Here is a 16,476-nt window from a genome sequence, read left to right as displayed (position 1 = left end):
CTTTCAAAAATTCCACCCTGTGCATTTTGCAGCACTTAAATAGGTTTAAATGTCCAGCCACCAATGCTCTGACACGAAAGGTAAATAATGTGTTAATTTCTGAGGATCACTATGCACTTGGGAACTTAAGACCCAAAAGCTACATCAGCCACTGACTATGCGTCCTTGAGTGCTGTGCCACTTGTCATTGGTTTTCTAGCAAACTCAGATTAGTTTCCACCTTTCCCTGTTAACTCTGCACCTGAAACTACCTTAGGGACCCCTTGTGGATAATACAGCCATGATACTAGTGTTACTGAAAGTAGGAGAGCGTTAACTTTCTTGTTTCAGTACATTAAGTTACTTAGGAGATAAAGGGATCCATATCCCCTACAAATCATTTGCTATCTTGTCAAACAGCAAATAAACACCTTTGTAGTATTCTGGAATCAGGGATTGCTTCTTGATCTAGATACATGTGGAGGTTATTTGGTTGGCTGGTTTTTCTGTGTGTGTGCTTTGCTTAAATCGTGTTAGGAAGCTTGATTTCAAAGTCATTGACATTGCTTTACCTGGAAATGGTAAAGAGAAACATGGCAATTGAAAAGAAAATGCAATGGGCCTGATCTTCACTCCTGCTCCCTTGAGCCAGGTCTGCTGAGGCAGTACCTAAGCACTCAGGAAGCTGCAATGATAGACCTGGAGCCTCAGGCATAAGGTTGATATAACCACCTTGATACATCTTGCTCCTCAGCCTTCATAAAGGGGCAGGCAAGTGTAAAGAGTTCAGCTATGTAGTGGGGCCAGAGCACATCATGTTCACACTGAATGTAAATAAGTAAAGATTTACAAAGAGAAATTCTGTGACAGGTACAATCTCATAGGTCTTAGACTGGTTCTAAATTATGCCAGGCGACAAGCTGGCTTCCCGCGCTCCAGGGGTAGGGGAGCTTCAGAATCACACCTTGTTATTGCATACTGCAGTTCAGCATTTGCTTACTGGACTGAGCGTCCTGTCCACTTTATTGATCTTTAAAGCAGCAGTGATACCAAGCAGTGTCCTAATGGATGAAGCATTACATGGGTTTAGGGCCCCATGTGATTTTTTTCTTGCAAAGATTTAAAATTACTCTGCAACAGATTATTATTTCTAGTTAAAGCAATGTCAAAGACTCTGAAATCAGTAAAGCTGAGGCTAAGCAAAAATCAAACTCCTCATGGATGTAGATGAAGAAGCAATTCCCAATTCAAGGATTATAGGTGTGTTTTTGCTGTTTGAGGAGATGCAATATATCAAAATACTTGCAGAAGATACGGATCCCCTGCCTGGTACAATACTATGCTGCACACAGAAAAGCAAAAAGAGAAACCAGGGACAGAGACTCTCAAATGGCGAGTACTTGAGTCTGCTCCACATTTAGAAGGGAACACACCAGTTTACAGGTGTCACACTGGGTCACAGGACCCTGAAGTTGTAGCAGTGACTGAAGGGAGACCTGCCAAAGGGATTCATTCAATGCAGTCAACACTTTATTCCCTTCCCTTGTGTTTGTGAAAGCTGCATATTGAAACTCTGTATAGGGACAGATTTTCTCAATTGTATCTAAGCTGTTATTGCAGGACCCCACCAAGACCGCAGTGCTCAAGGTGGTGTATACATATGTGGAGAAAGATTACCATGAGTAATGCTTAGAGCTAAAATCACAGGCAGAAGCCAGGATGACTTTATCTACTCAAGTTCAGTACCATTTTTCAGAAAACTTTCAGTTAGGAAGCTTAGATTAGACTACTGTAATTGTCTGACTGTTAATTGCTAAATGCAACTTACTTGTCTAAAATCTGGAATATTTAACAATCCAGTCCGACTTTCATCATAGGATTTAAAAGTTCGCCTCATTGGTCTCCAGCAGTGCAGGATCTGGGGTTGAATTCTCAGCACTGCACTGAAGAATGATGTGGTTTGTGGTCCAGGACTCAGCTGTCAAAGTTGGATGAGAAACTAGCATTTACTAATATCATGAACACAACTGTGCATGACTATAACGCAGAATGAAAAGGTGTTAGAATGAAATACTGACCGAACCTGTGATAGGCCACTGAATACTTGTTTACAAATTATTGCAAGTTACTGTTTACACAAGATTATTTTAACCTATAACATTTTAATATTCTTGGGAAGTGTAGATGACATACTTACTTAATCACTGTCAAAGTCCTAACTTTTTATTATTTGAATCTGATTCTGAGGTCAGTGTTATTTCTTCTAAGATCTCAGTGTTTTCACATGTATTATACTTGTCCTTGTTTCAACTCCCTCCTTCAGTCATTCTCAATTTTCTGCGGTGTTCATTTTTCAGAGTGAAATTCTTGCTAAAAGTGACTGAATGCATAAGCCAACTGTTTGAGCAGTAGGATATTTAAGGAAAACAAAACACCACTGTATGTTTTTCCTAGCACATAAAATACCTTGTGACCAATTTTTGAACATTTCTACAGTCCAATAGCTGGAACATAGAGTTAATTTTTATTGGGAAATGTTGTCTCTTTTGTGTTAGCCTCACTAAACTTGTTACATTGTTGAACCTTGAACACATGAAGTGTGAAACTATTCATTATGGCAGAATTCATTCCACTTGTACAAAGCCATAATACCTGAGTTATGATTAAGGGACTTTGGGAAAAGTCAGCAAGCCTCAATCCACCTACAGGATCTGGATCTCCTGTACGGCCCTCTTCTTCTACAGCTCCATCTCAACCTCCCTCCACACTCTCCTGGTATTATTATAGTAATTGGGTTAAGTCAGTAGCACTCCATTTGTGCCAGCTGCACGTGCCACTAGCATCTCTACAAATGTCTCAGTGCAAAGGAAATGTACAGTTGATTTTACACATCTGCTACCTGGACATAGATGCTGTGATGCACCTATATGTGTTGTGAGAGGCCTAGGCGCCAGCTGCAGCGTCTTTCTTTGCTCTTGGTGTGTTCCTCCTTCAGAATATGTAGCTGAAGAAGGAGTGGATACATGAATAATGCAGTCTGCCACCCAGAATACTGAGTACCCCTGTGGTCTGAAGGGAGAGAAAGAGCATATTACAGTGGCTGTAAGAACTCAGGTTGTTTTCATAGCTCAGAGCCAGGGTGCCTCCGTAAAGCCCTAGGTCACTGATTCTCTCAGGCTTTTGAGAAAGAGAAGGAGTTGCGCCTGCCACAAAAAAAAGGTTTTATTTGTTTTTATTATACCTTTTGATGTGTGTCTGTATGCTTACTAGGTGGAATGGGCTGAGCAATCTATGAGGAAATTTCCCTTTGAATATTACATTATATAAAGGTGCTCAGAACTTGGACTGAGCTCTTCATTATGTTTTCTGAATAGAATAAATAAAACAAAAATGATTTGAGACAATAGCATAGGGACCTAAAAATTATTGCTTTATCCACTCCAGAATACTGGGATGGAATTTTACAGCATCACATTTGTGTATAAAGGAAACCTTATGTAAGATAATGAAGTTTTTTGATGCAAAACTTAATAGTTTTACCTTACTCTCCCTACTGGCAGTGAATACTTGATAATTCCTAATGATATTCTCTTCCTACCTTGGTAGCAATCTGTTCCACACTTCCACAGCTGAAAACAGTTCAGTAATGTAATTTCTCCATAAAATGCTGCTACTAACCATACCTAAGCTAATTAGGCACAGTCAGAAACAGCCTAAAAATGTAGCAGGCTTGCTGAATGAGCAGATTTGGAATCTGGCACTGTTCCTACTTCATAACTTGACTGGGACACAGTTACCAATGTCTTCTTTTGTGGGCCAGTAGACCCAGATTTCTATATTTCTTCTGATCTTTTCTGCCCTAGACTGGTACCATGGGCAGAGGGGAACAGCCCGTGTGTAACTGTCGTGCTGGGACTCCTTTGCCTTTTCATTGCAGCTTGTGGAGAGGGTATGCATGACAGGGAGAGCTGCAAGGGCGTCATGTGTGCTGACTAGTCATGGCTATTAGATTTTTTTAGAGACCATTAACAACAGTGCAAGTGAGAGTTTCCTCTGAACTTTTCTTACTGTGCTCAGTGTGGAGCTGAGGCATAGTTCATTGACAATACCTCTAGCTGGGGCTGTCCCAAGAGACATCCCCTGCAATTTTTATTTTTAGTTGATTTTATTTAGCTCAAAGTCTCTTAGAACTTCAGCTCCCATATTTTCTATTTCTAACTATTATCCAAGTTTTAGCAAATTTATCATATAACCTGGATAGGCAGAGCATGATCCCAAGGAGTTAAATCCTCTAACTGAAGGAGATACCAAATGAATATTAGGCAACTGTTATCACAGGATTAAATAGGAGAATGTTGGAAAGTCCCTGCATAAAGTGACTATAGAATCAGGCCATGAAATATTCTGTCACTGCAGCAAAAATTGAAAAAATATATAATTTTAATTTTTAAAAGCTTAGTACATACCAGTATTTGTGGCTTCTGTATAATCATCCTTTGTAGCAGGGAAGTTTCCTGTGGCTTTAAAAACAAGATGCAGCTCTGAAGGAAGTCACAGTATGTAAATTTTCCATTATTCTTGAAATCATATTTTGTTGTTATTTGGTTAACTTCCTCTTCACTTAAATACAACTTTAACTTCTCTGCTATATCTGAAATAACAGAGAAATGCAAAAAAAGGAATATTCATTTTGTCACTCTTAAAAATAGCCAAACATTGGATTCTATTGACAAGTTTTAGTGGGAATATGTTGGCAGGCCATCACTTCAGTGACTGCTGCATAAACATGTTATGCATTTCTTGCGCTATGAAGAGCTACATGCATATGCATATACTTATAGGCCTGGCAATTCACATTGAACAAGGTTTTAGCCGACTGATAACATGTTATTTTAAATGCACAAGAAGTACTTCTTGATATTAACTGCGATAAAAGTTCTGATAAACTAACAACATGTTCTTATACCTGGGACTTTACATTTGATTATTCAGGGGCATACTGTCTTATTACATGTGCAAACGTCCTATGCGAAGGCACAGAAAATCATCCCTCCAGAAGAGAACACAACAGAAGAGCAGCACAGCTCAGCTCTTCTAAGGGCAAAATCCAGGGTCCTTTGAAATGAGCAGGCCTTCAGCCAACAAGATCAGTGCAACCAGGATTCCACCATAAGCACATACAAGAGCACAAGGAAAAAGTCTGGTAAATGTATTTATTCACATCTCTCCAGTCCCACAAAGGACTAGTGTATTGGGAAGGTGATCAGCCATCCTGTATCTATGCCATGAGTACCAACAGGCAAAGCCACACTCTCCTTTCCCAAGGAATAGCTAATTCTGAGTAAGAATGTGTTGCACCCAAGGCTACTTTAAGCTGTTCTTGCTCTGCTATAGCAGGATGGAGCAGTCATGCAGTAGATGTGACTTGCTAGGGACCAGACGATCCTATGGCTGGGACACCAGAAAGAAAATGGAACACATCGTAGAATGAATAAAACATTTTTCAGATGGTAACAAACCTAGGAAGTCTGACACCGGGATTTCTCCTTGCTTGCTGACATCCTTCTCTTTGCACTCTTTCAGTATTTTTCTCCAGGAATGCTTGATGTTCTCTCTTATCTTATTTTCTATTGGTTCACAGTTAAGGACAGGTCCAGAACATGCTGCTGTTGTCTGAGGACGGCTGGATGCTGGTGTCTAAAAGAAGGAGATAATGGTGATTTTTCCTCCCAAGTTTTATTGGTTGTGTAGACAAAACATCAAATGACAAATTCAGTTTCTAGTCTTCCATAATGGAGTTTAATGGACCTTTTGAGGCATTTCTGAGTCTGATTTGAATTCTGTCTGTAAAACTGCAGGTAAAAATGGTAAGACAACTCCTGGTGTCAAAATGACACTATTCATTTAATAAGCCTTGACTACTTTTTCTAGATTTCACTTAATTTGTAATTTAGTTACAGTTTCTCCAAACTATTTCTTGTTAAATGGCAGATACTGTGTTCAAAAAAAATAAGCTATTTAATACTATTTCAGAAATAACAGACCAATGGAAAGTCACTGGATAACAAAATAATGGTGCTTTGATTTAATACTGGAAGAACCCAGAACTACTGTGGCCATATGCAGAGCTATAGCAAAAATAACATGAGAGGACCCTGGCGTGTGGTGTTTTTCTGACTCCTTCCTGAACAGTGCTATAGGGTGAGCTGGAAGCAAAGCCTCAGCTTACTACAGCATGATATATGTGCAAGCAGTATTTACACTTCTAGATCCAACATATACTCTCATATTTAGTGAGACTTCCTAGTGCCTCCTTGGGGATCTCACTGGGGCAGACTTGCTGAGGCCTCACACACCTTTCCATGCAATGCTGCCAGGGCATTCATTCACTCAGGATCAGCTGGTCCTCATCCGATCAGGATCAGGTTCAGGCTGGCCGGAGGCTTTCCAACAGCCATGAGTTTGGGAGACTTGAGTTATAGTGTTCAATCTAGCATCCACTGACAGTAATGAGGAGTTTTCCATTGCTTTCTGTAAGAACTGCATCAAAGCATGAAGGATGTGTGTAACTAATTGCCTGGGCTTTTTAAGAAAGAACCTACAGGTAATGCAATAATTGAGCTACCAGAGGGCCAATGTTTAGACCAGCTCTCCCGACAAGCTGTTCGTATCTTTAATTTGTTCAATCTGTTATTTTTTTCAATAGCTAAACATTTCATGTAGAAGTAGTAAGAAAAATTCAAGCCCGTTCAGAGCACTGAATAACTCTAAGTATTGCATTTTTCTGTTGTAAGTTTGGTTGTAGCCAAAGAACATGGAATACATAGTGCAACCACAAGGATGATATTTCATTTTTATGCCTGTAATGATTTCCTCACCTTTCTGTGAATTCTACTGCTAGTGGAAGATGACAGCATGGAAGTTCAGGCAACCCACGTGCTTCATTGACATGAACTATAGGTACAGATGCAAAGCTGAAGTAAAACTATTGCCTTCCTAATCCACTTCTCTTGCCTCTCTCAGATCACTGGCCTTCATGGCAAACCTGCCAGTTAGACTATCAGCCATTAACAGCTGCAGTTTGTCACCCACTAGAAAGCAGAACAAGACCATGAGAATGTTTTTGGACAGGCCAGCAAACACCATTTGGAAAACTGCAACTGCCAGTCATGCCTAGCTTTGGCAGATGACCACAGATAAAGGGTTTACATTTGTTACGTTGCTTTTGCAGCTATTGAGCCTTTGAAACTTTGGCTGTTTAATTTGTTCTCAAAAATTTGACTACTTAGATAGTTGTATTGCAAATTTTATTTGCAATACAACTCTGATGTGAGTAAGGTAACAGGGTATGTTACTGGCATAAACTGACATAAATCCTTTGACTTCAGCGGAGTTACACTAACTATCTGGCCCAATTTTTGTCATTGTAACACAGTTTTGCAAATTACTACACTTATTAACAGATGTTTGTTTGCTTGATCTCATGGGCAATTAATAGAAATGCCTTCACTGAGTTCCACAGGTATTATTTTCAGCCTATGCACAGAAATGAAAACCCAGAAAATTCCTAAAATGGCTGTCACTTACTCTTTTTTGCCCTCCCAGAGAAGATGATGTCTTGGGACGTTCAGGCTGAGAAGATACCTGTGGCTCCAGCATGGCACTGGTAACTGGCTTGGTGGAAGACGCAGAACTAGTTGTACTGAAAGTGCTTGATGGCATTGTTACAAGTCCTGAGCTGAACTTCTTCAAAAAGTCCTGATACTTCAACCATCCACCAGCATTGACATCCACTGTGTTCCAAAGATTTTCAAACTAATGAAGAAGCAAAAGATGACTTTTGTAAATGATAGTTTAAAAACAAAAAGTAGAATCCCCTTATGTACTAAACATATGACAAAACATTGAAAAGAAAGGGGGGAGATGGCTTGGAATAGAAGGAATCCTAGGGTCCATCTTATTAAAAAAAATTATGGCTTCTCTGCAGAAGCCTGCACAAGGCTAGGAAAGCAATGAAAAAGGGATTTCTGCAGGACATTTTTTAATTGAATTGGGCCCTTACTAAGCTGTTTAAATGACTAACCCTTGTGACTAGATGCAGTGACTGAGTTGCAGTATAGAAGAGTAATGTTTTAACATGATGTGTAAATCAAATACCTGGTGCACCGATATCCTGTCTAAGTACAACCGAGGCAAATTTCTCATGCTATCAGGCACACCTAAGTTCTACAACCATCTCAATAGGCCATTCAAGTCCCTCAGTTATTGTATTTGCATCACCAATTTATTTCACCCTGAGGGCAAAAATGAATCATCACAAAAGAACATAGCAGAAAATCTTTACAGCCTTTAGAATCATAGTTACAATATATTGTCAGGAACTGTACCTCTACAGTACAGACAGCCTATAGAAAACCTAGAGTTTTTGATACCCTTACTTCTGTTGCTTGAAGCACCTTTCAAGGTCAAGGTGGCACAACGCAGTGCAGGTAATGTGCCTTCATGGTTACCTATGGAATTCTATGGATGAGGTTGTGCTACTCTTCCACTGAATAGCACTTTATTCCATAAGTAGCTGCATTGAATTAAATGGGACTGCTCATGATATAAGCTACTAATCAAAACAAGGATTATTACAGTCTGCCCTTAAATGAGCTGCACTCATTTTGTGAGCGTTTCAAGAGTCATCAGTATGCCTTTTTAGGGCCTTCATTATTGATTTTTAATATAAACCTAATTGGGAATTTCAGATTGCTTTTGATTTGATCTTTTTCGGCAGAGACTTAAGCCCTAAAGGAAACTAGTCACCTCTTTGATGCATGTGCCAAGTTGCAGTCAAACTTCAAAGGGCAAAGGATACATTTTGAATTTCCTTTTAACTTTCCCCCACTGGCCTGGCTGCTACCACATTATGAATTATAAACAATTCTATTTTGCGCTTGTGATTATACTTCACACTTCATATGAGGATCTCAAAGTGTATTGCAAACTTCAATTAAATAGAACAATACCCTGATGAGCTGAGTTAGCTACAGCTAGCAACTCTTTCAAAGCCCAATGAAATTTAGCCATTTGGGGGACTGCAAATAGCAATGGTAGTTCAAGCAGAGAGGAAGAAAGTGCCTGTAAAGGAAAGGGGGATTTTGGTAGGCAGGATATTAATAAACACCTTGCTTGCAGTGCGTTTACCATCCTCAGCTTTTTCTGGAAAAGGTCACAGGATCACGAGCCTGATGTCAGGAAGAAATTCTTCATCCACAACTCTACATAGATTCCCACTGAGCCTTGCTAATAGCAAACAATAAGTGGCCATGATCCAGAAAAGGATAAAAGGAGACATCTTCTGTGAAGTCATCCAGACTATGACTATTAGTAACACTTTTGTAATGACTCTGAGCAGCAAGAACAGCCTGAACAGCAGGGTTTTGGATTAGCAGTGGCAAATCCTGTACCCAGATTGGGAGGCTCTCCTGGGGCATCTTCATATAGATCTATGTAGGCATATCTTTGAGAGGCCTGTCAAAATCAAAATATCTCTGGAGATACAGGGCTTGAGTCTCACTCACACAGAGGCTGCTGCTTATATAAATGAGGCTCCACAGGCCTGCTTCTAGTTGCTATTATGGATGACAGTTTCTATCATGATTTTTTTTCTTCACTTGTCTGAGGTTCTTTTAAGTATAAAATAGCTCCTACTTTCCTTCACTTCTTTCTGAGCGTAAAGTAGACACGATCTAATCTGGAGGACTTTTTGGCTGGAGAAACCTGCCTTACTGCTTCCAAAAAAAGAAAAAATAAGAGATTTTTCATAACTCAGTTTGGAGCCTGTGCTTTCTCCTAGGCCAGAGCTCAGCTGCGAGCTCACCCCGGACTCCCTGACTCAGCGTTTTGCAGGGATGAGGAGAGAGTAACACCAAATCTTCACTTCAATTTTCATCTGGTGTTGATGCTCTAGGCTCAGATATGGCACTTCTACTTGGTGTCTCACCAAAGGTATGACTACCAGGACTAGAGCACAAAGGTCATTTGTTCTTTTATGTTATTCTCAAGGGGGAAGTGGAAGCTACTTTGATTTTTTTCCGTGCGTTAATCTGCAACTTCTCACATGCACAGCACTGCCTGATAATATGGCAGATTGTGCAATCTCTTCACTGTAATTACAAGTAGGCCCTGCTCTTGTCTGCGATGTATAGTCAAAGTTGCTAGGTGGGAAGCACAGGGCCAAGAAACCAGAGAATATATCTGCAATGAGTAAAGTACTGCGATAATTTTCTGTGGTGCAGACACATATGAGTTTGGGGGCTCTGTGTTTGCTGCCAAATGACATTGATGCTGTTCTGAACATGAAGGTTAGAGTCCTGTCGAGTAAAATCTGAAATCTTGTAGTCAAGGTTCCTTCTGTTTAATCATTCACCCAGAGTTTGGACTAGGAAAAATCACACTGAAACAGCATTAACAAAGATAAAAATTGGTTTCTTTCATTTTAAGCTTAGCAGAAACAGAATCCTATGAAAGACCGGACTCTCATGTTCCCCTGAGATTAGCACTGTGCATATCAGATAGTTTGTACTGCCAGATTCACGTCATGACTTAAGTCACTCAAGGTAAATTCAAGAGTACAGAAGCTCTGCTGAGGCTGATCCAGGGGAATCTTTAATGCAGACATGTTGCTGAGAGGTGGCCAGGAAATGTCAAACACTTGCCCCTTTCTTTGTCCAAGGAAGGCAGGACAAAATAGCTACTAAGAAAAAGGGATTTACATTAGATGCCCATGGAAGTTCTTTTAATTCCATGCTAAGAATGCTTTTTTCCCCATCAACCCTGGAAGTGAATTGGCTTAAAACTGAAAAAAGAAACTTTTTAAAATAGCAAATACCCAGATATGGAGGTAGTGAAAGAGAGATACTGTGCTTTAAATTCACACCTTAGCTATTAGCAATAGCATCTACATGACTTTGCTTCAGAAAGCCTGTGATTATAGCTCACAACTATACTCAGAGATAATGAAAAAAATAATCTCCCGCAAATGTAGCAACAAATGTTCCTGGAATGATAGTCTTAAAACATTTTCATTACATCCAAATTGTTAAACTACTTGCCTACACTCAACACTATGCAAACACATTCCTATAGCTGCAGACAATTTACCCAGTTGTACACTTACACGAACACAAAATAAAATAGTTTTCTTACTTGTTCTTCAGTCAGCAGCAGAAAATGTCGGTTACATATGTCCCAGAACTCCTCTTTTGATACTGTGTTATCTTTTGAAGAGTCAATATCTTTAAACTCTTTTGCAATTGTGTTGAAGCGAGCAGTCACTACTTCTTGTATCCGGGAGAGGATGCCTTTCTTTGACAGCTCCCGAGAAGATTTAGGTAGAATGACTTTTTGCCCTTCCTTCGTCTAGACAAAACATACACACAGAATCACTAACGGATCCACCGAATAAATTATCAATCATGGTGTGGCATTCAGCCAGTTGGAGAGGGAAAAGTCCACGGAGAAGGCGGCCTTAGAGATCCTGCAGGCAGTAAAACCTCCTTCCAGGAATTCTGGCTTAGACCACAAAAGAGAAAGGGGGCCATATAAAAGTAGTTGAAGGAAAAAAAGAGAACTCTATAAACAGGATCCATCTGGTGACAGGCCAACAAAAGCACAGAATTCCAAGACTGACCTAAACTTTTACACAGGTCTAAAATATTGGGTGATCTTACAAAGAGGGCTATTCTATTACTGCAGAAAAAGGGAACTGAGTGCTAACTAGCCCAAATATCCCGAATACATTCTTCTCCTCTGAATAATCTTTAGCACACAGTGGAAATCTCACTGCTTTAACAGGGTCATCAGTCCTGAAATGAAGGAGAGGGCAATTATTTCCCCTTCATGTCTAAATTCCAGTTGTATATTTACTGTAGTATTTTTTTATTTGGTTATCCATAGTAGTTGAAGGCTGCAAATGTACGCATGTGTAAGGTGAAAGGGGGGAAGTGGTTGGGTAAAAGTGTGCTAATGCTAGAGCAAGATGCACACAATCTTTTTTTTCAGTGTCTGGCTCTCAAATCTAACAAACAGCAGTGTATTGCTTTTAAAATCTACCATTAAACCTCATTATTAAATAAACTCCCCATTATGCATTCTGCAGGGTGAAAATCCACACTGTGAGTAAACCCAGTAGAAGTTCATATGGCAAGCAGAAACAACAACTACAAAATATGGTTGCCTGGAATAAACCATTTACAGAGTAAAACAGTACTTGGTTTTTGTATGGACATAATGAGAACACCAAAATCCCACTGTGCTTGCAAAAAGCTACATTTCATAAAAGTAAGCATCAATGAAGTCTATTCAACATTCACTTTCTACCTCTAGAAGCAGCAGCAAATTTCTGTTTTTAAAATGGAACCAAGCTTTACCTATAAAATTAGTCTCAACGGCACAATGTGGAATAATAATAAAAACAAAACATATCAGAATTATGAAAAGAAACTACTTGTTTTCAGAAATGGAAGCCAACTTTCCACTCAATGCACTGTCTAAACTAAATATGTTGAATATCTTGAAAGCAAAGTTTTCATAAACAGAAGTGGCAGCCAGTTTTACTATAGCTGTGGTAACAGGTCCTGCTAAAAAATAAAATAAAATAAAATAAAATCTGTTTTTGCTTCAAAGGTATTTCTTTGCTGGATGTTAAATGTTGCTATTATATTTTATACCTCTAAGTTTAAGCACATAGGCTTTGCCACCTTCCTGCTCCATGCAATATGAAATACCAAAAGAGAAACAGATGGCTTTTGGTCCTGCACTCCTGTTTCCTTGTCACTTCTCACATGATTATTATAACTGAATGGAAAAGAAAATACGTTTCTTACAGAACTACCAGAAACCTGTCTCCTAATCAGAAAAGACTCCACTATCTTCAGATGCAAATAACACTTTTCAGTATTAACCATGCTTTACATAAAACATATCAGCAGGATAGGTATTACAGCTGTATTATTAAGAGAAGAAATATGGGAAATGGAATTCTGCATGCAGACATGGAATCAAGTCCATGCTGTTGTCAGGAAATGAAGATTGCCAGGCATGGTACAGCACAGGGCACACTTTCCGCATTTCTGACATTCTAAGAAACTAAAAAGCACTGCATCTCTGTTTTTAATTATTCTAATAAAGTCGAAGACTTAGGGAAAATATTACTGCCTGCAATCTTTTAAAGAAACATACTTTGAAAGTGCAAGCTTTCCCAATTTATTTAATTTCAAGAGCTTTTTGTTTATTTCATAAGACCTCATCCACTTTGAACTTAAAATTGTTAGAAAGTCAATATAAAAAAATGATCACGTGTTCTTCTTTAAAGCACAGATCGAAAACTAGAAAATCTTTTCTATTCAGTTATTGAATTGCGTGTCTACTGTACATTCAATGTATACTTACAGCTGTATCATCTAGAACTCAAATAATCACCTATAGCTGAAATAATGGAGCTGGAACCTAAAATCTCAGGTTCTGGCTGGGGATATGGATATTTAAGTGCCATTTCTGTTTCTGATAATAACATGATACACAGTGTGGGTACATTTCTTAGCTTTGCTGTGTCTTGGTTTATCTAAGAATCTGCTTCCAAGCTGTGCAGTTTAGGTCCTAGAAGTGCTTTCAAATTATTCAAAGAAGAGTTTTACTTGGAAAGAAAGAAAAGGGCTTACTTCTCTTTTACCTGATTTTCTGATATTCACTACAATTTTCTTCGCTCATCCCATCAAACTCTTTTACTTATATTATTTCGGAATATAGAGGCCAGACCTCTGTAGACTGCTCCTGCTCTGTGGCTTCTCAGGAAAAACGACCTGCTGCACACCACCACCAATAGCCACATGGGGCCGTGGGGCTGTGACAGCTGGGTCGCTTGATTGTCCTGTTCAGCACCTGGACCCTGGGGAGCATCTGAACAGGCAGGAGGCCTCCCTCACATCTCACAGCTCTTCACTGCCTTCCCACCCCTCCGAACAGAATTGGAGAGCGCCTTGGAAGGACCATGCAAATCCACTTTCACCTCCTGCTTTCACCAAGAGCAAGGGGGCAATATTGTGAGGCTTTTCTCATGAGCCACTCGATGTAGATCATTTGCTGCTCAAAGCAGGGCTGTTTTTTCCTTCTTTAGAAAGTTCCATGCGCAGCCTCATGTCCTTTTCTAAAAATGGCAAAACTATGCTGATTAGCAATAAAAGAAGGCTCCACCACCCACACCTGCTCAGTGAAGCTCCATTCCTGCAGCTCCTTCCTGGTTTTGGAAGATTTATCTATTAAGAGAAATTTTTAATTATAAAGTACATCAGTACATCAAGATAAACTACAATTTCTCTGGTCCTGTTCTCTGCCCTACTGCAAGTCTGACCCCTCTCCCTGTCTGGGGATGATCAGAAGGCAAAGGTCTTGGGAAACTGCTTACACAAGAAGCCCCCTGCATCTTTCCCCTGAAAAAGGATGCATTTTCCTCTTTGTGCATGAGGATGACCTTTGCCAGAAGCAATCATCCTGTTGACAGTTTACACAGTTTTAGAAGCTTGTGTGCTTAGCCCATGGGCCCGTCCCTAACAACACTTATCTTCCAGTTATTTTCCATGAAAGGTTCTTCCCTAACAATGTGTGAAAGCAGCAGAGTTAGTTGCCTAAGCGCGGACTGGGGTGGAAATGCATTTTGTTCTTGTGTTCAAATAACCGGCAATTCACCAGCCAGCCAGTTCTAGCTTTCAGATTCTGATTTAAAAGTTCCAGTGTTACAGAGAAGCTTGTGTTTTATCACTGGGTTACAAGGAGAGCTGTATCCTCATCTGGCAATGATCAGTCTAGCTCCATTAACCTGAGTGCTGATTTACACCTGCTGAGGATTTGATAGATTCTATGCAACAAGAGCTTGCAATATTAAATGCAATTATAAAGAAAAGATGAAAACTCCATCAAGGGTCATTCTGTAATATACCATTTTCCTTTCGACCAACAGTTTGCAACAGACAGATTCAAGTTCTGAGGTCACATTTTCAGTATAAAATACTCTTGGTAGTGTTTAGAATTTGCAATGGGATACAATGATTTGATAAAATAATTCGACACAGTGAGTCAAAAATGGCTCACTTACCAACCTTTTCCTTGCCTAGAAAAATGCCTCATTCCTCTTAATGTAATTAAAATAGCTACAATGTTAAACAAATACAAAATGTTAAGCAATATAACACTAGATTGCCTATTTTTATGTGTAAGCTACCCAATCGTGCTACTCCTAGTAGTGCAAATGCAAATAGTATAGGACATCACTCCTTCACACTGGCTTCTCCAGGGTATCCTAAAGAATCAGGCTGTGAATAGGAGGAGCTGCAGGTGTGAAATTTGATTTGTTTGTGAAGTTTGAAAAGATGTGTTTTGCCTCTCAGATGCCAGTTTGAATTTCACAGAAGGATGAAAACTATCTGAGGTTATGTTAATTTTCCTGCTTGAATCACTCTACATTGAATAACTTTCCTGTAGGAAGACCTGCACACCGGCCTCTGGTGGGGATAGATTTTATCAAAGGACCAAAAGGACCAAAGGAAACAGGCAGACAGGTTAGCCAGGAGCTGGTGGGGGCCTGCAGAAGTCCAGGTTTTTTGACATGGGGGAACCAGAGCGTGTGCTCCCCTAGGCCCCACACAGTCTCCTACAGTAGCTCCTTCGTCTCCTAGAGCCTTGCACAGAAATCAGAGTTTTGGTTCAGTATCTCTAGGTTTGTTTCTTCAGATGTGTCACTCTTTCCTCCAAATTCTCACTCCATTTAACTCTCTCTTCCCATAGCTCCTCCTAACTTTCACGTTTGCCCATGTTATCTTCTCTAGACTTTTGCTGTGCCTTCTCTTTAGATTTTTTTTTTCTCCTTTCCTCCCTATTTAGTCTTACACTAAAGACTTACACTTACTTGTCCTTAAGAATATCCTCCAACAGGGAGAGGTAGGCCTATGAAGTACTTCTCTTTAGATAAAAGCTAAGCATAAAAAAAGGAGTGGTTCATGCCTTCACTCAACAAAAACCACATAGAAAATGTAGGCAAGTGACACTGGGCAAGATCTACCTGCAATCTGGCTATGGCTAAATGGTGAGAAAGCAGCTAAATATTCCCAGGAAGAAGGGGTAAGCCCGGCTGAACCTAACTGCTGCTGCTGCACAACATCCAGCCAGCCACCTAAAGCGACAGTGGAACAGTGTCCTCCCCAGAGCAGAGATGGACCTATGTAGCACAGGATAGAGAAGCAGGCGCCACAGTGGTTATTCCCTACTCCCCTCTCCCCACAGCAGTGTCCAGCAGGGCTTGACAACAGCGGAGAGGCTAGCCCACGTGCAATATATTTGATGGCCTGTTCTCAAAACCATTATCGCTACTTTCTCCTTTCCCTCCTCTCCTGTTAAATATAGAGCAACCCAGAAAGGCACTTCCATCTCAAGGAACAATTTGCTGTTTTAAAATTTTGT

The 16,476-nt window shown here is 39.9% G+C and overlaps 1 protein-coding gene across 1 annotated transcript in view; it reads right to left on the bottom strand.

The window, feature by feature from the left end:
• The window catches only part of EFCAB6 (EF-hand calcium binding domain 6), an 85,685-nt gene that overhangs the window by 1,600 nt on the left and 67,609 nt on the right, over window positions 1-16,476 (bottom strand). The window contains exons 21-25 of the mRNA XM_067294703.1: window positions 11,173-11,385; window positions 7,567-7,794; window positions 5,499-5,676; window positions 4,446-4,630; window positions 1,808-1,957 (exon numbers count right to left, since the gene is read on the bottom strand). Of these exons, the coding sequence (XP_067150804.1) occupies window positions 1,808-1,957; window positions 4,446-4,630; window positions 5,499-5,676; window positions 7,567-7,794; window positions 11,173-11,385 (954 nt within the window). The remainder of the gene's footprint in view (window positions 1-1,807; window positions 1,958-4,445; window positions 4,631-5,498; window positions 5,677-7,566; window positions 7,795-11,172; window positions 11,386-16,476) is intronic.

This window comes from Apteryx mantelli, chromosome 1 (assembly GCF_036417845.1).
Source record: "Apteryx mantelli isolate bAptMan1 chromosome 1, bAptMan1.hap1, whole genome shotgun sequence".
Taxonomy (NCBI): domain Eukaryota; kingdom Metazoa; phylum Chordata; class Aves; order Apterygiformes; family Apterygidae; genus Apteryx; species Apteryx mantelli.
This window is presented reverse-complemented; position numbering and strand designations above follow the sequence as displayed.